Here is a 24171-nt window from a genome sequence, read left to right as displayed (position 1 = left end):
TTTAGTTACTTTTCCCAGCTGCCAACAACAACCCTCTGCCACCTCAACATGACAATACCTGTTTTGCCAAAACTCACTTTATAGTCACCCTTTCTTGACTTCAATGAAAATAAATACTTGTTTTATAAAAAGTAAAATAAAGACGTCTTTCTTGACCTCATATTTAACTGTTGACAGCACTGTAACAGTAAAACTTGCAATTTCGAGCCTACATTGTTTATAAAGGTAACTATTAAATTCTAACATTTTTCTAACATTTAAATTCTCTCTAAACATTTTACTTGTCGAAATTATTATTATTTTAAGCAATATTAGTTGTAGTAAAAAACGGCTTCAAAATTGCACCTTTAATCTAGGGGTGTTGTGGGGGAGGGGGCACATCCCTGCCCCACGCCCCCATTCCATCTGGATTCGCCCCTGCTTTGGCGTTTGAGCACAAAGAATGGATAACATTTATTTATGCAGAAAACAGGACCAGATTTACAGGTAAGAAAGTTTTATTGCGTTTTCACATCATGTGGTCCTCAGAAAGAGAGTTTAGGTGCATTTGAGTGGAAAATAGTGTTAGTTGTTGACGCGTCGCGGAGGATCAGCTGTTTTTAACGACCAGATACAGAGCGGCTCAGCTCAGAATTCTAAATAAAGGAGGAAAAAAAGTATAAAAATGTCTTTGTAAAGCTCAGTGCAGGTGTGCTGATCACCGCGCTTTAAGAGGTGAGGACGAGTCGAGCAGCTGCAAAAAACCGCGGATGAAAAGCTCACAGTTCGCTTAAAGTGGGACGTTCAGTCGAACCCCGACCTCCTGCCCACAGACCAAGTTTAATGCTGCTATCGACCCACAATGAAAAATAATAGTAACGCACAGTGACATGGAGAAGTAACTTTAATCTGATTACTGATTTGGAAAGATTAACGCGTTAGATTACTCGTTACTAAAAAAAGTGGTCAGATTACAGTAACGCGTTACCGGCATCACTGATTATTATTATTGTTATTATTATTATTAAATCATCCCTCCATGTATTTTAGTCCAACAAAAATTCTTGTACAGCCAGTTTTCTTTAGACAAGCCAGAGGATGGATACATGAACATTTCAAAGTCACTGAATGTGTCTTGGACTTCATCTCCATCAGTCATTCAGAAATACAGACCGTATGGGACTGTACGGTAAATCTGTCTGGAGTAAACAGTTCTCAAAAATGTTCAAATTTTATTTTACATCAGTAGTTACACAGCCTCACGATGGACGATGCTTAGAGAAAGATTTATTCAAATAATGATGTGAAACCTCAGTAACAGTTTGCCAGAAGGCACACGATTCCCAAACATGGCTCATGACACAAAGCTAACAAAAGACACTGTCTCTCCAATCACAGCCACACACATCTAGAGCTCCTTCACAGTTGTGTGGGTGTCTTGGTGGCTTCCCTCATTTTGTTTTTGGGAACTGTCTCCAGACAGAATACAGTGCTGGACTGTTTCAGTGACTTGATTTGTGTGTCCATCCCCTTTAACTCATGAGTAAGACAGTTGTGTCGATACCAGAACAATGTTGCAAAAGTTCAGAACAGAATCAGACATTTCTGTTCCCTAATGATAGAAATGAACATACAGACATCATGCTGTTTTGCAGGTTTTCTTTTTTTTAATAATTCATACTAATAAAACATGAACAATTTTAATGGGGATGTTTGGCTTTTTTTTTTTTTTTTTTTTTTTACAATTGATAGATGACCACAATAACCTTCATAATGAGATAAATCAAAGTAATTGTCTGTTTGTGTTGCTGTAATCTGTTTAACACCAGGCGGTGGCGCTAGAGAGCCATGAAGCAACTGAAGACTGTTTATTGGCGTTTCAAGAAGGAGACATCATCCTGGTTCTTTCTGACAGTTGTGAGGTTTGTATGAAGTGGAACTCTTCTTTCCCGTTTTGTTTTTGTTTGATGTGTTGTTCAGGTCAGTGAAGCCGGTGTCACACCGGATGACGTCACACTAAATTAAGAAAGAAGAAATCTGATCAGGAATTTAATGTTGAGTTTGGTTCGAGAAAACACAAGTGTTCCCTACCTGGTGTCGGAGCGTTCTGGTTCAGTTGTGGAGTTTTGGGAATGTTCAAAATAGGGCTGGGTATCGATAGAAATTTCAAGAATCAATTTGATTCCGATTCTTAATGTAGGGAGGTGATGGTCTAGTGGTTAAGCGTTGGGCTTCAGACCAGAGGGTCCTCGGTTCAAACCCCAGCCTGACTGGAAAATCACCAAGGGCCTTTGGGCAAGGTTCTTAATCCCAGAGTTGCTCCCGGTATGTAGTGAGCGCCTTGCAAGGCAGCAACCTGACATCAGTTTGTGAGTGTGTTTGGGTGAATGTGAGGCATAATTGTAAAGCACTCTGAGCATCTGATGCAGATGGGAAAGGTGCTATATAAATGCAGTTCATTTACCATTCTTAAGATTCTGATATCGATTTGGGTTAGTGTTATTAAAACAGTTTTTTGAGCTGTTACCTGATGGTCTAGTTATGCAACATATTAACACTACTTGACAAAATTTGGCCCTCAAGATAGAGGCAGTAGTATTTGAGAGGTATAAATTTAAAATTTTTCTGGGGGATAATGGCCCCGGTCTCCCTTACAAAACTCACACATGCAGCGCTCACTGCACGCCACCCTGTAGGAGAACATTTCTCCTGCAGCAGGAGAACATGGCTATGAGAAAAGTTCTCACACAGCCCATCCCAGAGAACCTTCATGTGCTGTCCCATGGAAATGGCACGTTAGGAGGAACAACAAAAAAAAGAACAAAAACTACTGTGTGAATTATAAACGGCGGATGATTCTCTTTTCTTGCCAACAATCTTCAACAACAGTCCCAGTAGTCATGATTGACATCTTTAAATGGTTTTGACAGAGATTGATGAATAAATTGTGGACGAGCTGCTTCTAAATCAGAACCAGCACGTCCACAATCAATGTAGAGAAACGATCATTTAATTTTTCCATTACACACCCTTGGAAACAGCGTAACGGCCCAACTGCAGCATAATTTTTTTCAGGTACGCTGGCAAGAAGTGCATATGTATATATTTTTATTAAAATGAGAATCAATTTAAAATCGGCAAATCGATCTTTTCAACCCAGCACTAGTTCAAAACCTTGGGGGTCATTGAGTCAGCTAAACTCACCTACGAGGAAAGGGAAGATGTCTGAATTTCTTCTTGGAATGTCCTACTTTTCCAACTGTGTCACTGCTCGTAATGTCTGTAGTTGACACATTTCAAAATCCGTGCTTGAGGCCACAATTTTTTGTTGTAATTCAAGCCATTGGTGAAGGACAACAATTACTAGGGATGGCAGATAAAGCAAAAGGTGACTAGCTGCTAGTAGCTACTAGGGGTCGAACTGTACACATATTTGTACTGAAAAATTTTGGTATGGGCCTTTCATTTTCCCGAAGGATTATAGTTGCTGCATGACCAAAAAAATTCACTTTTCCCCTGAGCAACTTTAGCAAAGCACCAGCTGTTATTAGCCCATGAGGTTAACACGGTGAACATAGAAAAACCAGAGCTTACCAATCCAGGTGCGCTGTTTGGGAGCACGATGTTTGCTCAGTTTATAATTTTGATGACGGATTAAGATGGGTAGATTGCATGAAATCGATGTTGTGGGGTGTGTACTAACTGACTGCACGTCAAACATCAGAGGTACAACATAAAGGTAAGTACAGTGCGAACTGATCTATCTGTGCCATTGAAGCAGCCTCTTGTTAAGAGTTCACACCAAACACCATCACTGTTTGATAGCAAAGGATATGCAACCATAGTATTTGAACATGTTTTAAATATGCAGAAAATAATTTATCCCAGTTACAAAGTCCCCTTTACCTTTTAATTTAAAGCAAGCAAAAACACAGTAGCCGTTTCATGTACTGAAAACATGCAAACTGTGATTTTTATGCGCCGTACCCCCGACTGTCTGCTCTTGCACCAACGTCAACATTCAGATTGTCCATGACGGGTCACATGCTGTCGCACATGAGCGTGAGCACTGAGTGTTGCTTTCTGTTAGGTCGTCCCGTCTGACACCTGCTGAAGATCTTATTTGGTTCATAGGTGTTTTTGTGTACTGAAGTTCTCACCACATTTTAGCATCATCGTCTTATTGACTGGTATCTAAATTGTCATTTTTTTTTATCAAGGAAGAATGTAGGTTCAGTCTGTTCTAATTGCTGAGACGGCGCTCGCGAACGGTTCATCCCAGGAAAAATTCACTTCAGGAAAAACTGCTTGTGGGATTTGTTTCCCTGATGTATGGACTCGGGGCCTAATGCACTGAGTGCTGCTGTAGTTCTTATGAGCAACTGTCCCCATCAAATAGATGCACCACAGCAAATGTTTTGCACTTCCAAACTACAGAGTCTGCGAACGATTGTGTTTTGGTGTTTGTTACCAAGGAGTCGGGAAATTAAAGCAAACGCTGCTTCAGCTGTTGATCAGAAGATCACAGAGCAGGTTGTTTTAGGGAGCTGACATATGTTTGTGCGTCACCGCAGGAAGGCGTGGTGAAGGGGATCAGGGAGGACAGCTGGAAGCAGTACATGGATGTGGAAAGTCACTCTGGGACCTTCTTGGAAAAACTCATCCAGCCTGTTCAGGCAGAGTGACGCAATCCTGGACCTCTCCCTCGCTCTGGTTTCTGGCTCAGATGGCCCAGATGCCCCTTGTGGTTTCTCACGTGCTCTGATGTTGTAACTTGTGTCGCACAAGTGGTGACTGAGTCTGAAAGTATTTTGATACAAGAAACTTAGATTGTGAAATTTTACAGTATTTTTTTGTGTGTATTTTTACCATTTTAAAGTCTTCCTATAAGATACTGTGAAACCTTGTTGTTTAACTGCTGATGTTTTATAAAATGAATAAAGTTCTGATTAAAGTAGCAGTTTTTCTGTTTGTCTAAAGTTCTACAGGCAGGAAATGAAAGCGGCTCACACACTCTCACAATCGCCATTTAAACATCAATACAGCACACTCATGAAATTAGTAGTTATTGGATAATCACAGTACTGATCGTCAGTCTTTAATTAAACATAAATCAAGAGTCTGCTCCATAAATATTTGGACAATGACATTCTCCTAATGTCTCTGTACACTACCACAATGGAGCTAAAATGAAACACTTGTAGTGTGGATTTTCAGCTTTAATTCAAGAGGCTGAACAAAAGATTGCATTAATTTAGGAATTACGGTCTTTTTATACGTAGAGCCCATAAATAACTGATATTACTGTGAAACTAATCACTGTTAGAGGGTTTTGTGGTAGGGGATGGATACATGAACATTTCAAAATCACTGAACTTGTCCTGCACGGTAAATCTGTCTGGAGCAGGCGGATCTCAAACGGTGAGTGACTGTGCAAGGAGGAGCCAAGTGAGGGAAGCCATCAAGACACCAGGACTACTCTGAAGGAGTTGGAGTCTTCTGTGGCTGTGACTGGAGAGTTGGAGCACAGTGCAAGTTTGCAGAGCTGCCAACCGTCCCGCATTGGGTGGTATTCACCCCCGCGTCCTGCATAAGTGTATGTGGGATACCCATTAGTACCACTGCCGCAGTTGTTGGTCTGAACTTGCCCCCGGCCCCTCCTAGTTTCTCTTGAGACATTGGCGCTCATGGCCACATGTGGGTTTCCCACACTGGTACATTGGCAGATAAAAATTTGTTCTCGTGTCACCAGCTGTGCAGGTGGTGATTCACGGTGGAGTGGAACAGAAACGGGTTTTAATACAAGAAATCCATTCAGTTCCAGACTTCATTCTCCATCATTAGGCCTTCTGGCCTCTACTTTTGAAGGAAGTTATTTATTTTGTTTGTTTCTAAATTATTGATTTAAACATTCAATCTCAACGGCTTTATGAAAACATCTTTGTTAGTTTTTTATTACCATTTAAATGGTACTTTTTCGGTACCATTTAAGATCAGAGTGTTAAAATCACATATGAATCAAGACACTCAACACCTCCAGTAACAATTATGATCCCAACCCCCCACTGTATGTCACCATATTGTGCATTATGGATTTTTTTTTTCCAGATTTTTCATTCATATAGCGCCAAATCACAACAGAGTTGCCTCAAGGCACTTCACACAAGTAAAGTTTAACCTTACTCACCCCCAGAGCAACAGTGGTAAGGAAAAACCTCAAGCAGACTAGACTCAAAGGGGTGACCCTCTGCTTGGGCCATGCTACAGACATAAATTACAGAACAATTCACAAAACGAATATATAGGAAATGTATATTCGTGGATTACCACCAAAAGGGACTCAAACCATCCCTGACTCAGGAGCCATATGTGTGCAAAGTTTTCTGAGATGTCAATGAACATATGCAGGTATGGATGTGGTGAGCTCATGACTTTGTCAGTTGGCAGGGATAATTCAATCAAAATACCATAATGGGAACTCCTGAATGCACAAAAATTACTTGGCCTTACTTTTAGTTTTACTAAATGTCAGACTTGCCAATATTCTACCTCCTACCATGGCCTTGGTGAAAATACAGTGAGTGGAATTAAATGCTGTGGTGCTCATAGTCAGCAATAAACAGGCTGACAAAACAAGTGTTCTTTGACCATGATAGCCTATGCATGATGCATTACTAAATGCATTTTAATAATGCAGTCTTGTCGTACATATACATACAGTGCCTTGCAAAAGTACTGGGCCCCTTGGTATTTCACACATTTTAATTTGTTTACTAGCTGGGGTACCCGGCGCTGCCCGGGTTAACCTGTTTTAGACATAAGCCAAATGCCAATCACTTTAATCAAAACAGTTGCCCAACAATTGTTTTAGTAATGCTGATGTCTTATAATAGTTAATGGGCTAAAGTTTGTCCAGCAGAACTATAAGAGGTGGACTCCCCAAACTAAGTGGAAATACTTGGTTAAAAGACAAACACATTTGAAGTCCTTCATGCAGACTTTGTTTTGCAATCAAATTTATAACAAAATTACACACAAAAAGTAGGTAACAGTAAATGTACAGTGAGGAAAATAAGTATTTGAAGACCCTGCGATTTTGCAAGTTCTCCCACTTAGAAATCATGGAGGGGCCTGAAATTTTCATCTTAGGTGCATGTCCACTGTGAGAGACATAATAAAAAAAATCCGGAAATCACAATGTATGATTTTTTAAATAATTTATTTGTATGTTACTGCTGCAAATAAGTATTTAAAAACCTGTGAAAATCAATGTTAATATTTGGTACAGTAGCCTTTGTTTGCAATTACAGAGGTCAAATGTTTCCTGTAGTTTTTCACCAGGTTTTCACACACTGCAGCAGGAATTTTGGTCCACTCCTCCATACAGATCTTCTCTAAATGTTTCAGGTTTGGAGTTTCAGCTCCCTCCAAAGATTTTCAATTGAGTTCAGGTCTGGAGACTGGCCAGGCCACTCCAGGACCTTGAAATGCTTCTTACGGAGCCCCTCCTTAGTTGCCCTGGCTGTGTGTTTGGGGTCATTGTCATGCTGGAAGACCCAGCCATGACCCATCTTCAGTGCTCTTGCTTCAATACTCATCTTGTATTTCTTCCACTTTCTAATAAATAATCATAACAGTTGTTGTCTTCTACCAAGCTGATTGCCTGTTGTTCTGTAGGTCTACAGTTTTGTCCCTGGTGTCCTTAGACAGCTCTTTGATCTTGGCTATGGTGGACAGGTTGGAGTGTGAGTGAGTGAGTGTGTGAACAGGTGTCTTTTATACAGGTAACAAGTTCAAACAGGTGCAATTAATACAGGTAAAGAGTGCAGAATAAGAGGGCTTCTTAAAGAAAAACTAACAGGTCTGTGTGAGCCAGAATTCTTGCTGGTTGGTAGGGGATCAAATACTTATTTCATGCAATAAAATGCAAATTAATTATTCAAAAATCATACAATGTGATTTTCTGGATTTTTTTTAGATTCTGTCTCTCACAGTTGAAGTGTACCTACAATAAAAAATTACAGACCTCTCCATTCTTTGTAGGTGGGAAAACCTGCAAAACTGACAGAGGGTCAAATACTTATTTCCCCACTGTGTATATAAGATGTCGAAATTCAGTTTGCGAATTCCACTCAAATTAAACATAGCAGACACGGAATATTTGTTTAAGCAAGTTTTCAGGGTCTTATGCAGCAATCACATGATGAAAACCATAAAAAAAAATTACATTTTGGTACTATAATGTTCATTTGCGATTGTTTTCATGTGGATTCTCTATGTTGTTTAGACTGCAGCAACTCTCTGGCATGCAAGGGATTATGGGATATCTCAATAGGGCGAATGGGTGGAAAAATTTTTGTTATCATTCATATTCTCTGAAAAATAACCACAATAAATAAATAAATACACAAACGTCTGCAACTGCATGTACATGTGATTTCTTAATTTTTTTTAGTTTTAATAAATTTGCAAACATCTCAAAAAACTTTTCACATTGTAATTCTGGGGTCCCATCAGTGTGTAGAAGTTTGAGGAAAAAAAAAAAAAATTTAATCCATTTTGGAATAAGTCTGTAACATAAAGCAAATCTCTACAACTTGATATAAATTAATCAAAAATATAAAAGCCAAGATGATGGGTTGCATAAGTAATCAGCCCCGTTGGTATAATACCTGTAAATAATCAGTTTAATTGCTAGTTTTCTTCAAACAAGTCAAGGGATGGATACATGAACATTTCCAAGTCAATGAATATGTCTTAGACTGTTTACATCAGTTATGAAGACATACAAACACTATGACACTCTATGGTAAATCTGAGGATTTTCTTTCACCAAAACATTAAATCCAGGTTTGTATCTTAGATGTACCTTCTGGCAAATTGTAGCTGAACTTTCAGGTCTTCTTATTAAGTAAATCCTCCTCTGTGCCACTTCATCATGAAGCTTTATAACCGGGGATACAAAATGCAAAACATGCACTGTGCACAATTTCTCCAATCACACCCACAGAAGCCTAAAACCTCTTCTGGGTTGTCTGGGTGTCTTGGTGGCTTTCCTCACTCTTCTCCTTGCACAGTCACTCGGTTTTCGAGAACTGTCTACTCCACACAGATTTAAGAAAGGCTGGGAAGGGAAACGTCCACGTGCTTTATGAAGTAAAATAATAGTAAAAGTAAAAAAAAAAAAAAGTTAATTAGAAATTTTAAGTCTGGAAAAGTGCGGAATTAACTAAAAGCCAGCTGTGCTTTGTTCAAACCAGTAGGTGGCGGTATGGTAGCGCTATGAAGACCAAACGGAACCTTTGTCGGAGCGTCTGTTGATGGAACACGGATTTGTTTACGGTTGGCACCATAGAAACAGCTTTTTTGTGTGTGTGTAGCTTTTAGCAGTTAGCTACAGCTACGTTTCATTTACGGTGACTGTCCAAACTGAAAATAACTCACAGTGTAAGTATGTTGATTCAGATTGAAACATGTCTTTGTGAGCTGTTTTGTAGCCATCAGAAAACGTTTAGACGCGATTAATGTTAAAACTAACAGCGTTATTGCGTCTGTAAAACCTCCACAGATCTACAAAACACAACCACAGTGGTTCTTGTTGCACTGCAGACGTTTTAATACACACGTGATATTTGTAAGGCGACACCTTCATCAGGAATGCGATAACATTTGTCGTTTGAAATGTCCTCAGTCTAATGGTTCTGCAGTCATAGTAGATGGGAATCGAATCGGATACAAATAATTAACGTTTGGCATGTTCACTCAGCTCAGAAAATATCACATGTAACTTTTTTTAAATCGACACTCATTTCCCCACACAGATCAGCTGATCATGATGTATAGATTGGATTTGGAGGGCCCTATCGTGCAGATGCACCAACCAAATGAAAACCTTTAGAATGGAGTTTAGAGAAGAAAACTGGTACTGTTTCACCAAAGTACCAAAACTTGAAAATCAATGACAACTACATAAATAATATGTATATGTCACAGACATGAATGAGCGAAGCTCTTCAGCGTCTTACCATGTCATTTCCAGTTTGTGGCTTTGTCTGCAAAATCTATGTGCACCACTGACGTGTAAATTAAGATTTAATACACTCCTATTTGCACCACCCTCATCTACACAAATTCAGTGTATAATATTAAATGTAATATGGCTTCCTCTGCTTTTCCCGAGTCAAATTCGAAAAGCCTTCTGATAATGTCAGATTTCACAGCTCCAAACTAGCAATATTTTGAAGTTTCTTACCACATAAACTGCCCACACCATCCCATAATGCAATATGGGTGGTGCATATTGCGTGATACGGATGAGTAATATACACCAGGTGGTGCAAATTACGCATCCACATGGCGCATATTGTGCATCCATATCTTGCAATATGCACCACCCATGGTGTATATAGCCACTCCGGGATATTTGTCTACCATTGGTTTGTGGCTTTTTATGACAATGTTGTCCGGTTTGTGGTCCTTTTCCCCACTGGGCAGATTTTTTGTGCCATTTCCAGTTTGTGCTTTCATCTACCATAGAGCGAGCTTAGCTCATATCAATGAAAAATTATTCTGAATCCACATCTGTCTCAAAAATCTAATCAGTAGTTCCTGAATGGGAGATATTCCACTCCATCAAATGTCAAATAAAAGAAGAAGTCCGTTCAGCTGCTCCCTTGTGTTCACTCAGGGTCACCACAGAAAATCTGAGGTGCACATGCCCTTCATGAAACGTGCATGCCCTTCACGAAGCAACTCCTCGTTACATGGACAGATGTGGCAGGAGTGTGGTTAGAACCAGGAACCTTCCACACTGAAACCAAGCCCACTAACTACTTGACCACCATCCCTGCTGTCAAACTTCAAATTCTTTCAGAAAGTATTTAACATATTTTGAGAAATTAATACATTCTGGTGACTACAAAACATTAGCAGTAAAGTGCAACTCATTGCACTTATTTCTACGGTTGCACTTATTTCTGCGGTTGCATTCACATTTATGTTAATGTAATATGTATTGTATGTGATGTATTATTATACCTTTCAAGCATATCTCACTCCAGACAACACTAGTTTTTTAAAATTCTACACCAAATTATAAGTCATTTCTTCCAAGTCTTCAACTTGCCCCGATCTAGCTGACAAAAATAAAATAAGCCAGAGTTCGTCTTAAAAATGCAATGCAGATCCACAGCCATTTTGAACCAGAATTGTGACATCACCTTGGGGACTGACCTTTAGCTGCCTGAAGGTCATTCTGCGGCCAGTTGCAGTCCACTTCATTCGCCCTATTGAGGTTTAAATCCCGCAAAACTTCAGAGAGTTCGTCACTCTGCAAGATCTCATTAACACTGAGAAATGCATTGAGTCAGTCTGATCAGGGTGCAATTTAACCCCTGCACACGGACAACAGCATTAACATCGCAACATAAAACTGTCATGAATGTATTATCTGGGTTTTTTTTAGCTGTTGTTCTTGTGTTTATTTTATGTAAACATACGAGAAGCTCAGGTTGTTCCTCCGTTATTTTCAGTGGGAATCGCTGTGAGCCGCAATCGCTTTCTGTTCATATCGTTCTGGAGGTAAGGGAGGTTTGTTCTTTAACGCCCTGCTTATAGTCCTTTACAGCAGTGTTTGTGCTGTTTGTTCCAGAGTCTTGTATATAAGATGTCTGAAATTTGGTTTGCATTTATGAAGATCCATGCAGATTAAATGTAGCAGACAGAATATTTGGAATATTTGTTTTGTACGTTTTCAGGGTCTCATGCAGTAGTCTTCAACGTCATGAAAAGTATTAAAAAAATTATATTTTGGTAGTATAATGTTCATTTTCAATTGTTGTCATGTGGATTCTCTATGTTTTTTAGACTGCAGCGACTCTCTGGCATGCAAGGGATTATGGGATATCTCAATAGGGCGAATGCTTGGACTATTCCAGTACGCACAGTTAATCCGGATTGATTTTTGTATAGAATGGCTTTAATTTGGCTTTCAAGTCAAATTCTTGTATTTTGCCAATGAAGTATGTCCATCTCCACCTCATTTGTAACTTGCAGTGTATTCAGAAAAAAAAAAAACATTAGTACATTAGTACATCTAAATACGATTGGATAAGTACAAGCAAGGCAGTAATAAATATATACTCTGAAAGATGCCTGCATCCTGCTGATTTTACTCCTCCAGTTTGCACACAGCAGCCGTGTAAAATCTTGTTCTGCTGTCTGGCGCTGCTCTGGTTCCACACGTGTCCATATGTAAACAAAATCGGTATTTCAATACTTCCAAATTGTATGAGTTCTACATGAGAGTCAGTAAAGAGCTGATAACCGTCATCACGCTGGTGTTGCTTCATTCTTTCATTTGTCCGTGCACAGTCTGATCCAGTAAAAATCCATGTCGTTAGCACAAATGGCTGGGAGCCAATCCTGTGTCCAGGTCACAGCTCTCCCGTTATGATCACAAACACAGCTGTCCACTGTTGTCACCCACCCTTGCTTTCTCTCCGACTCTTCATGGTCACAGTTCTCTAAAACTGGATAAACGTTTGTGGCTTCCTCTGCGAGACTCAACGGCTCATGGCATAGTGTGTGTGAGAAGACATTTTGTCTCCATCATTGCGACATAGACACGGTTTTGTGGAGGCATCGCTCTTTGTTGCTGTTCTGCTGGCCACACAAACGGAAGGGACAGCATCTTTGTTTAGATTCACATTTTTTGAAGCCCATCTCCCATGCTGAGGTCGGCTGAATTTTTTTTAAGTCTTTCTGGGAGGCGTGGAAAAAATGCTCCCACTTTTCTCTCAAAATCTTAAAAACTGTGCACCTAATAAACATCACAACTGGTGTTGTTGGACCCTCTCACAACACAGCTGTTCACCATTTTGATGTATTCAACATGAAACTGCACCAAAAACAGCCAATCCTAAACTTGCTTTCTTCCCGTCCGTTTCAACACACCAGCCCGAAATGGCCCTGTAGGGAGGTCCCCAAGGTGACGTCATGCAAATCACTTCCCGCAGTTATATTTCTGAGCGTTTCAAAACAACAGATGAAATTGGGTTAAATTCCATGCACCATTTTACCTCCAAACACGGTGTGTATTATGGTATTCAAAGAGTTCACTCTTGGTCTCATCTGACCAGACTGTATTCTCTCTGTATTTCACAGACTTGTCTAAATGTTGTGCAGCAAACCTCCAACATGCTTTTTCTTCTGCAATGGAGTCTTGTGCGTTGAGCGTGCATACAGGCCATGGTGGTTGAGTGCATTACTTATTGTTATTGTTTGGCTTTCTACAAGTGGTTGTTGGTTTGTGGACAACTCTTCTGATAATTCTTTTCACTGTGTCAGAAATCTTGTGAGGAGCTTCTGGAGATGGCCGGTTTATGGTGAAATGATGTTCTTTCCACTTTTGAGATTATGGCCCCATGGTGCTCACTGGAACATTCAGAAGTTTAGAAATCCTTCTGAAACCAGTGTCATCAATATGTTTTGCAACAAAGAGGTTGGAAAGAGCTTGAGAGAGCTCCTTGCTTTTACCCATCACGAGATGTGTTTTGGTAATGATAAACTTTTTTATAGGCCATCAGTTGGGACTGAACCAACTGATATTAATTTGCACTGAGAAGGGGCAGGATTGCTTTCCAATTACTGATAGATTTCAGCTGGTGTCTTGGCTTTCCATGTCTTTTTGCACCTCCCTTTCTTCAGGTGTTCAATATGTTTTGTCCTGTCGTTTCACATTATTACACATAACTTACTTTATGAACATCTATGGTTTGATTTCTTTGTATGTCTGGATTACTTGGGTTGTTACCAACATCTAGTGAAAAGTTGTTCTAGTGAAATTCTAGTGAAAAATGGTGATGTGTTCAATACTTATTTGACCCGTTGTACTTTCATAATTCCTTATATGTTTTGAAGGTGGAGATGGTCATTGAATACAGCTGAAGTGTCCTCGTGCATCTGTCAACTGATACTGTTTAGAGTGTACGCTTTATTTCGACATGTGTGTCTGAGAAGGTAATGAGTTAAGTAACATACAATCTTATCAAAAAAGACAATAAAATTGTCACCTATTTTGGTGCTTAGGAATTTCAATTATTGTACAAAGGAGATGTCATGCTTTGTGTAAAGCTTTTTTCTGTCTAATTTTATCAGTATAAATCAAATATCTTTTGTTTTTGGACTGGAAAACCTAGTTGAACACATTGGTGCCATTTCTTTTGTCCTGATGGTGTTCTTCTGCTAAAGTCAGAAAAGTACTACTTTCTCCAAAACTCTGGGGTCCTGCTGAGAAGAAGACTCACTAATCGTGTATTAAACAGCCACTGCAATCTGCCTCAGCATATTAGAAATTATTTGGACTACTTACAGTTTGTGCTTGTTAGTAAGAACTTAAGTAAAAGATCTCTGAAACGTTTGGACGAGTTTGTGTCTTTGCAGGCAACCAAGACATCGTAACTTTATGAGGTGTGTTTTGTCAGGGTGGTCGAGTGGCGCGCTGCATAACCATGGAGCCGGCCTGCCGTAAAGACAAGTCGAAGCTGAACTCCACTCCGACCAGAGGAGACAGAACCAAACAGAAATCAGCACAGCAAGAGCAGAAACAGAGGCAGAGAGCAGAGGTGACTATAAGGCGTCACAGAGTGCGACTTGTGTCTGATGTCTAGTTGCTGTTTGTCCAGGCTGCATTAAGTGATTGATTAAGTGAGTGATGGTCTGGACACTTGCCCGTCAAAATTAGGTCACAAATCATATTTTAGTGGAGTCAATTATGTATGCAACCATAGGACACGGCACATTTTGAATAATGTTTGACAGGTTGGATTTTGAAACACGAACATGAAAAATATCAATTTTTACCTTTAGTTTGCACTGATTACTTGTTCCGAGCTTGAAAAACCAATTTAAAAAGCAGTAAAATGCTAAACTGGTTGTTTCCAAACATTTTCTGCAGAGACCCGCTTTTCAGTCTAAACAGAAATCAGATTTTATTTGTAAGAGTTGGCAAAAATCCAGTGTAACTGGGGGGATGAGATGTTTAGGTTTAGATTTCAGTAGTTGCACGAACTGCACAGTTTAACTGCAGCCTCAGCTTGTCAGTATTTCAATTTTAAAACAAAGTATTGCTACACTGATGTTGCTGTATGTGCACATAGTAATGTAACGTGTGATGTGACTGATTCGTCCTCAGTTTGACTGAACAGTTTCTGCTTCTGTTTTAAGATTTATGCCTTGAACAAAGTGATGACAGAGCTGGAGCAGCAGCAGTTTGAGGCCTTCTGCAAGCAGATGCAGTCACAAGGAGAATGAGTTCTGCCAATTTTACCATTTTTAGCCATTTGCAAACCACTGTGTTCCCAAACTGTTTTCTTTTAATTTGTTCATATTAAAGAAAAAGTACTGTATTGGTCCAAATATACGAGTAGAGGTTTTTCTGAGAAATACATCTGTGGAAAAAAAGGGCCTACACTGACACCTGTCGTGTATCCACAACAAGAGGTGATGCAAAATAACCACATCTGACCCTCAGCATGATTATATGGGCAATCTGACATATGCACAAATCAGTTGCTGTTGTCCCCCCCATATCTTATTCCAACAATGGACCTACATTATTCCACCATAAGCTCAGCCTTGGTTCAGGTGTTTTATTAATGCACGTAAGGTGAGGTATTAGGTTGGAGAAATTTTACATTCGTAGTCAGCAGTTTACTACAAATGTAAAAAACAAAACAAAAAACCTTTAATTTAGGGAAGGCAATCTTCAATATTACAGGAAAATAGTGTGAAGGATGTTGAAATAAAAGGGGGGGACTGTGTGTGGCATTTTATCCAGTGGAGCAAGGGAAGGTAGAATAACTGATGAAGGATTAGCTCTGCAAATACTGTCACCTGAACTAAAAACAAAGATTTATTCCTGCTTTGAACTGATTAAAAATACACCAAATAAAACTAACATTTCAAAACTTTACCAGGAGGGGGCCTAAATGTGTGCATGATGATCTCACTAAATGTAATTAAATATTTTAAAACTCCTATACATTTTAACACATAGTTAGGCTTACCTTAGCTTAGCTGTCCTCTTCGTTGCTTTCCTGGCTCTACCACAAATTGCAAACGGAATGCAGAGTAATATGAAGGTTAGGTTATTCCCTCTCTTTATTCAGGAGTAAGGTCTTTCAGATTAAGAGCATGATTTATTCATTTTACTTGTTCGCATGGACCACCACATCTTTTTCATTCAGAACCAAAGCTTTGAACCGGTTCGTGGTGCAAAAACAAATACCAGAAACCTTTGGGATTTTGGTAGGGGAAAAAAAAAAGAAAGCAACCAGTTAATATTGTTATTTATTTGGTTCTTGAAAATGTTTCCATTTACAGTGACCCAGTGAGGATGTCACACTCCATTTAAAACAACTTATTTTTCTTGTTGTTGATGGGACAAAGCACTGGAGTTCTCTGGATCAGGCTCAGAAACACACCCAGAGCAGAGAAATGCTAAGGGACTTCTTTAAAATTGCAGCATTTCTTCATTAATTTCCACAATAAGGTATTTTCCAGACATCATCAGGTTGTGATGATGAATCCGACTGAAACAATGTAACAAGTCAGATTAAGACTTTATATTTACTCAGTGTGTGAATGGTTTTAATATTTGAAACAGTCAAACTGCATGAATGGTCACGTGAAACTGGAGCTTTAGTTGATGAACAACTCAATGGACAGCGGTGGGCTAGCGCTCGGTCAATTCAATTTCAGTTTATTCATTTAATATAGCGCCAAATCACAACAGAGTCACCCCAAGGCGCTTCACACAAAACAATTTAGAAAACAAAAATAAAATGAATTAAGAGATTAAAAAATGGTACAATAAAAGATTAAAAAAATAAAAATAAAAGCGTAGTAACACAATATGCCAATATGCTAGCCATATGAAAGAGAAAACAAGTGCGTTTTAAGCATGGACTTGAAAGTCTTCACAGAATCTGACTGCTTTATTGACACAGGGAGATCATTCCACAAAACAGGGGCATAAGAAAAAGGTCTATGACCTGCAGACTTTTTATTCACCCTAGGGACACTAAGTAATCCTGCGTCCTGCAAAAGCAAAGCCTGGCCGGTACGTAGGGTTTAATTAGATCAACTAGGTAGGAAGGCGCCAGTCTGTGAACAGTTTTATAGGCTAGTAATAGAACCTGAAAATCTGATCTCACAGAGACAGGAAGCCAGTGAAGAGATGGTAAAAAGGGTGTAATGTGGTCGAACTTTCTGCTTCGTGTCAAAAGTCTGGCAGCAGCATTTTGGACCAATTGGAGACACCTAGTGCTGGACTGTGGTAACCCAGAAAACAGAACATTTCAATAATCAAATCTAAAAGAGACAACTGCATTAATCAGGGTCTCAGCATCAGCCATAGACAGGATGGAAAGAATCTTCGCTATATATATATTAAACAATTTTGTTGGAATAGGATCAAATAAGCAGGTTTTGCTTTTTGTAGATGTTACAAGTTTCATCAGCATGCCGAGTGAGATACTATCAAATTCTGTAAATCTAAGTAACACCTCAGTGGTAGCACCCACCTCAATAGCAGGGTGTAGTGGCTGGGTTAAGGCATGCTGGGATATGTTCAACCTAATGTCCTCTATTTTCTTCACGAAGTAATCCAAGAAGTCCTGTGCTAAAAAAGGAGAGCGACTTAAGGTGGTTGTCTTTGGATAAGTATTAACACTGTTTCAAACAAGAGCTTTGAGTTATGCTTGTTTTTATTGATCAAATCAGAGTAATAGGCCCACTTTGTGGCCAGTAGTGCATGCTTATAGTCGAAAAATAGCATCACGCCACACAAGGTGGAATACTTCTAATTTGGAGCTACACCATTTCCGTTCTAAACCTCTAGCCTTTTGCCTGAGGTCACGCAAGTGACCATTGAACCAAGGCGAGTGTGTTTTGGGAAGGCGTAGTTTTAATAGAGGTGGCGCAATCTTGTGTAATTTTAGTATGTAATAGTGTGTAAAAGTGTAATTTTGGGCACTGAATTTAAACTATCCACAAGACCATCTACTGATTGGGCATTCTCCAAACGCAAAGCTAAGATACCAGGCAATCTAGTTTTGACTTCGAGGAGTTAATGCATCGCCACAGTAATAAACAAGGTTGTTCCACTAAATGCGGCAGCAAAACTGTAAACCTAATAAGTGAGTGGTCAGAGACCACTGATGCAAGAGGTGTGACGTCAATGTTCGTGACAGCAATACCATGTGCGAGAACCAAGTCCAGGGTATTTCCACTAATATGCGTCGAGTCCTGAATGCATTGCTGGAATCCTAATGCATCCACAATTTTCATAAATGATTTAAACCTGGATTTATATATAAAAGCAACACCCCCGCCTTGCTTCACATCACGAGGGATGTGACTAAATGTGTATGCCGGTGGGCAGGCCTCATTTAAGGGAAGGACAACTGTAGGTTTAAGCCAGGTTTCACATAACCCAGTCATATGTAAGTGATGATCCATAATTAGATCATTAAGCAACAATAATTTTGAGGACAGTGATCTGATGTTAATGAGACCCAGAATAAAAGTCCTCAGTGGGGTTGACAGATGGACTGTTCAGATTTAGGGGTGGTTCCAGAGTAGCATGTATAAGGTGCCTGGAAGTAGGTTTAGGTTTGAGACATTCCATGCGGATTGTAGATAGTATACATGGAATATTTAATATTGCTGGAACAGCCAGTGGGCCATCCTCAATTTCACTGTCATCCAATGTAGCAGTGTTTAAGTCTGCAAAACATATCCCTCTATGATTTTTAAGGACACATCTGCGGAACCAGGCCACAGTCTCAACTTGATAAATTTCTCTCCCTGAAAATCCACTATCACCACAGTGGGTATTCTGCACTAAATTCCAGGCTAAGCTAGCGGTCTGTTATTTTGGTCTGCGAGGCTGAGAGCGACACAACGCTGTGCCTTTAAAAAAAAATACAGGAAACAGTGCTTCGCTTTAAATACTCAATGTCTATTTCAGGTGATCAGAGTGGACCGTCTTTCTCTTTATTTTACTCAGTGTCCCATTTTGAAAATTTGTAGCTTCTGCTATCTGCTCCAGTACACTCCAATGTCCTCTTCTCCATTTTTTGAGCGAGCATTACAGCACCGTATACAGTGTTTTTTTGTGTGTGTGTGTGTCCCATAGCTGACATGGAACGTTATAAGCCGGTTTAGGAATATTTTTTGTTCTAACCTGTTCGGGAATTTCAGTTTTGGGGTGGAACTAGAATCGTTAAAATAAAGTTTCTGTTTGGAACAAACTAGTTGGGGAAAAAAATTCTGGTTCAAAGTCTTGTTCAGAACTTCTTGTTTTACCGCGGTTGATATCCAGCTTATTGGTGCATTACTGCCACCTACTGCTCCACAGTGCAAATCACACTGCCACTTTCAGATCAGTATATGGGAGCGGCTTGTGTGCACAGACTGTGCCATCTAACGGGCATAGATACAGTATTTTTTCATGTATTAGTTGCTTCGAAATGTAAGTCACAGGACTAATGAAACAAGTATAAAAAAAAAAACAACTGACAGTCTGGCAAATATGACATTTTCTGCTCCAACGGTGTCATGAGAGAATTTATCTTCAAGAGTGCGACAGAATTACACAATGTCAGGCACTTTTTACTTCACGCTCTTTCTACTCTTTGGACCAGGCTCCAAGAGAATATTGGTTCATGCACATTGTCCTCGTTCTGTTTGTTTCTGGCCACTGAATGGTTAAAGATTAAAAAAAAAAAAAAAAAAATCAGTTTCTTCTTTTGTACTCTTAAGATCTTTTGGGTGTTTAATCTGTCCAAAAACTTCTCAGACCGTAAAACTGATCTTATACCATTGTCCAAATTTTGTGCGTGCACAGGAAGTTCTGCCTTTGGTGAAGTGGATGACATGACAATGATCTGAGGAGTCGAGGTCAGACAGCTTGCATTGTTGTTATTGCGCTTCTGCTTTATGCAATTTAAGCTTTTTGCCTCTCACTGTAATTTTATTAGCATGATTTTTCAAATAAAAGCCTGTTCTTTATTAAAAAAAAAAAAAGGTTTGGTTTCCAGAAGGTGTTTTTCCAAAAAGATGCCATGTAAAGGGAGGAGCCTCTTGTAATCAGGATCATCTCTTATTTGGAACAGTATTACAGTATGGAATTAATGTGGCTCAGATTTGTTAGCGATTCAAGTATTTGTTTGGATTCACCACACAGTGTTAGTATAAAATGTACAACTGAGTGAAATGATTGTACAGAAAATGTTTACAGGCAGCAAAGTTCAGTATTTCCAACAGACAGGATTCATACTGTTGACCTTTGCTGCAGGTTGAGTGTTGAACCATTTCAGTTTCATTTTCAGCAGTGTCAGACTCACACATTGACATAACGTTTGACATGTAAATCTCCCCAAGTTGTGTTTTTGACCTGCCTGATCAAAATACATCTTCAACCTGTGTGTGTCATCCTGCTGTACAGCTGAATCTACAACATTGTTCAATGAATTATTCACCAGAAAAGTACAGAAAGTGAGACAAAAGAAAAGAAATTCACAGCCGTTCATGCAGGATGTCAGTTTATTTAGTTGGACTGATTGAAGTTGTTCTCACTTCCAGCAGAAGATGCTATGAATGTCTTAAGGAGTAGGAATCAACATTAAGTTTGGTGATAATAATCAAGGTGTCAAAGAGGGTGAAGCTTGTAGTTGTTAGCAGCACTGAACTAAATCACATCACCGTCGTACAGAGGAATTTATGATGGCTGAGTGGATACTTGTCATTTGATTGGTGCTTTGTATGTCATGTGACATGGATTATTTGTCCCATTTGTGTTGTGTTGCATTTTGCGTGCAAATTTGGTTCCATTTACCGTGCAAATATGGTTCCATACATTTTGTACCATTGCATGCTGCGACCACTGCCCACGTTTAGCTAAACATGGCGGAGTTTGTTTTGCTTACAGACGACGATTTGAAGGAGCTAATTGATGGTGCTAATTCTTCTAACACAATAAAAAAACAAATCCACTACGCCGTAAGCCGCCTGGAGGCATCAAGAGCTGTTAGGATGAAGAGGATGAAGTTAAGATTTCAATTCAATTTCATTTCAATTTATTTTCATTTATATAGCACCAAATCACAACAGAATTGCCTCAAAGCGTTTCACACAGATAAGGTCTAACCTTACCAACCCCCAGAGCAACAGTGGTAAGGAAAAACTCCCTCTGAGGAAGAAACCTCAAGCAGACCAGACTCAAAGGGGTGACCCTCTGCTTGGGCCATGCTACAACCATAAATTACAGAACAATTCAGGGACGAATATACAAGAAATGCTATTGGCGCACAGGACAGGAGGATTGCCAACACAAACACAACTCCCATCTCTGGATGGAGCTGCACCTTAAACAGAAAGAAAAAACAGAACCAGGCATCAGAAAGACAAAAAAAATACTGTATAATTTGCCAGCATTAAACAACAAGAAAAACAGAGAAATACTAAGTGATCACCGGCCACTAGCCCTAAACTTCACTAAAAGACCCAGAATTTGGGTAACGTTGAGGCCGCAGCCCGCTCCAATTACTAATAAATGAATTAAAAGAGTAAAAAGCGTAAAACCAAACTACCAGTATGCTAGCCATATGAAAGGGAAAATAAGTGCGTCTTAAGTCTGGACTTGAAAGTCTCCACAGAATCTGACTGTTTTATTGATGCAGGGAGATCATTCCACAGAACAGGGGCACGATAAGAGAAAGCTCTGTGACCCGCAGACTTCTTATTCACCCTAGGGACACAAAGTAGTCCTGCACCCTGAGAACGTAAAGCCCGGGCCGGTACGTAAGGTTTAATTACGTCAGCTAGGTAGGAGGGTGCCAGTCCATGAATAATTTTATAGGTTAGTAGCAGAACCTTAAAATCTGATCTCACTGGGACAGGAAGCCAGTGAAGAGATGCCAAAATGGGTGTAATGTGGTCGAACTTTCTGCTTCGTGTCAAAAGTCTGGCTGCAGCATTTTGAACCAGTTGGAAACCCCTAATGCTAGACTGCGGTAAACCAGAAAATAGAACAATGCAGTAGTCCAAACTAGAAGAGATAAATGCATGGATCAGGGTCTCAGCATCAGCCATAGACAGGATGGGATGAATCTTCGCTATATTTTGCAGGTGGAGGAAAGCAGTCCTAGTAATATTTCTAATGTGGAGGCCAAAGGACAACGAAGGATCAAAAATTACCCCAAGGTTCCTCACTTTGTCAGTGTGGTGTATGACACACGAGCCGAGGCTGAGCGTTAACTGGTCAAATTGATGCCGATGTCTCACTGGACCAAGAACCATCATTTCAGTCTTATCAGAGTTTAAAAGTAGGAAGTTTCTAGACATCCAACTTCTCACTGCTGCAAGGCAATCTTCTAAGGATTTTATGTAAACGAGATTACCAGCAGTTATCGGCATGTATAAAAGCGTATCATCTGCATAGCAGTGAAAGGTAATCCCAAAATGCCGCAATATGTGCCCAAGGGGTGCTATATAAAGGGAAAAAAGCAGGGGGCCTAAGACGACCCCTGTGGAACCCCAAATTTCATATCATTAAGGTTAGAGGTAGTGTTACTGTACGAAACACAGTGAGAACGACTGGTCAAGTATGACGTCAGCCATGCAAGGGCACTCCCAGTATTCCCAAAATGATTTTCCAGCCTATCAAGTAGAATATGATGATCCACTGTATCAAATGCAGCACTGAGATCTAACAGCAGCAGAACCGTAGTGGTGTCCGAATCCATTGTAAGCAGAAGATCATTCACCACTTTAGTGGGAGCCGTCTCTGTGGAATGATATTTTCTAAAAGCAGACTGCAGTAGCTCAAAGAGATTATTCTCAGTAAGAGAATAATCTGTGCACACAATAATCTGTGTGTGAATCAGTCTGTGCACACAACAGGCCACTCCCAAGATGAAGAGCTGGACAAATTTCTGATGTGATTTTTCGCTGGAGAGAGGAAATCAGATGGCAGTCTGGACACAAAGTCAGTGCAGGGCGTCACGGACTACATCGTCAGATTTGTTTTTTGTAAGTTGACTAAGAACAATTTTGGACTCCTATTTAAAGTTTGTGTTGGACTGTTAAACACCACTGATGAACACCAAAATGTAAAACTCTTCTGTTGTTTATAAATTAATAAAATATCAAATGACAAGGATCTATTTTAGCTGTCATATAAGACAAATAATGAATGATTTTTCATTCTATCAATGGTACACATATTTCATTCGGCTTTAACTGAATGAAATATTCGTGCTGTTGAACTCATAAGCATTCATTATTTGTATATGTTACAAATGTTTGCAAGGTCACCAATCAAATCCAGCAATGCACAAACGTACAACAGGCTGAGCTGTAGTCCAGTAGGTGGCGTTAGTGCTGTGCAGTGGAATTAGTAATGTTGGTAATCTCATTACTTTGAAACTGTATCAATCAATCAATCAATTTTTTTATATAGTGCCAAATCACAACAAACAGTTGCCCCAAGGCGCTTTATATTGTAAGACAAGGCCATACAATAATTATGTAAAACCCCAACGGTCAAAACGACCCCCTGTGAGCAAGCACTTGGCTACAGTGGGAAGGAAACTCCCTTTTAACAGGAAGAAACCTCCAGCAGAACCAGGCTCAGGGAGGGGCAGTCTTCTGCTGGGACTGGTTGGGGCTGAGGGAGAGAACCAGGAAAAAGACATGCTGTGGAGGGGAGCAGAGATCGATCACTAATGATTAAATGCAGAGTGGTGCATACAGAGCAAAAAGAGAAAGAAACAGTGCATCATGGGAACCCTCCCAGCAGTCTACGTCTATAGCAGCATAACTAAGGGATGGTTCAGGGTCACCTGATCCAGCCCTAACTATAAGCTTTAGCAAAAAGGAAAGTTTTAAGCCTAATCTTAAAAGTAGAGAGGGTGTCTGTCTCCCTGATCTGAATTGGGAGCTGGTTCCACAGGAGAGGAGCCTGAAAGCTGAAGGCTCTGCCTCCCATTCTACTCTTACAAACCCTAGGAACTACAAGTAAGCCTGCAGTCTGAGAGCGAAGCGCTCTATTGGGGTGATATGGTACTACAAGGTCCCTAAGATAAGATGGGACCTGATTATTCAAACCTTATAAGTAAGAAGAAG

The 24171-nt window shown here is 39.8% G+C and overlaps 2 protein-coding genes across 3 annotated transcripts in view; both read left to right on the top strand.

The window, feature by feature from the left end:
* bin2b (bridging integrator 2b) overlaps nucleotides 1-4933 on the top strand; it is a 72266-nt gene extending 67333 nt beyond the window's left edge. Inside the window, exons 11-12 of the mRNA XM_034167414.1 lie at nucleotides 1809-1901; nucleotides 4554-4933. Coding sequence (XP_034023305.1) covers nucleotides 1809-1901; nucleotides 4554-4664 — 204 coding nt within the window. The 3' untranslated portion in view covers nucleotides 4665-4933. The remainder of the gene's footprint in view (nucleotides 1-1808; nucleotides 1902-4553) is intronic.
* Nucleotides 4934-9292: 4359 nt separating this feature from the next.
* Nucleotides 9293-15340, top strand: svbp (small vasohibin binding protein). Of its 2 annotated transcripts, XM_034167416.1 has the most exons (4): nucleotides 9410-9426; nucleotides 13900-13998; nucleotides 14463-14603; nucleotides 15205-15340. In XM_034167416.1, the coding sequence occupies exons 3-4, from the start codon at nucleotides 14490-14492 to the stop codon at nucleotides 15289-15291; spliced, it is 201 nt and encodes a 66-aa protein (XP_034023307.1). In that variant the 5' UTR covers nucleotides 9410-9426; nucleotides 13900-13998; nucleotides 14463-14489; the 3' UTR covers nucleotides 15292-15340. The 2 variants fall into 2 exon arrangements, with proteins under 2 accessions (XP_034023306.1, XP_034023307.1); XM_034167415.1 differs by lacking the exon at nucleotides 13900-13998 and having other exon boundaries at nucleotides 9293-9426.
* The last annotated feature ends 8831 nt before the right edge of the window (nucleotides 15341-24171 follow it).

The sequence above is a fragment of the Thalassophryne amazonica genome, chromosome 3, assembly GCF_902500255.1.
Source record: "Thalassophryne amazonica chromosome 3, fThaAma1.1, whole genome shotgun sequence".
In the NCBI taxonomy this organism is placed as follows: Eukaryota; Metazoa; Chordata; class Actinopteri; order Batrachoidiformes; family Batrachoididae; genus Thalassophryne; species Thalassophryne amazonica.
Note: the sequence above shows the minus strand (reverse complement) of the source record. Positions and strands in the feature narration are given on the sequence as shown.

Excerpts from the sequence above, each read along its gene's own strand:
- svbp (XM_034167415.1), top strand. The coding sequence starts at position 14,490 with ATGGAGCCGGCCTGCCGTAAAGACAAGTCGAAGCTGAACTCCACTCCG. Across the intron at positions 14,604-15,204 it reads AACAGAGGCAGAGAGCAGAG|ATTTATGCCTTGAACAAAGT; the intron begins GTGACTATAAGG and ends TTCTGTTTTAAG.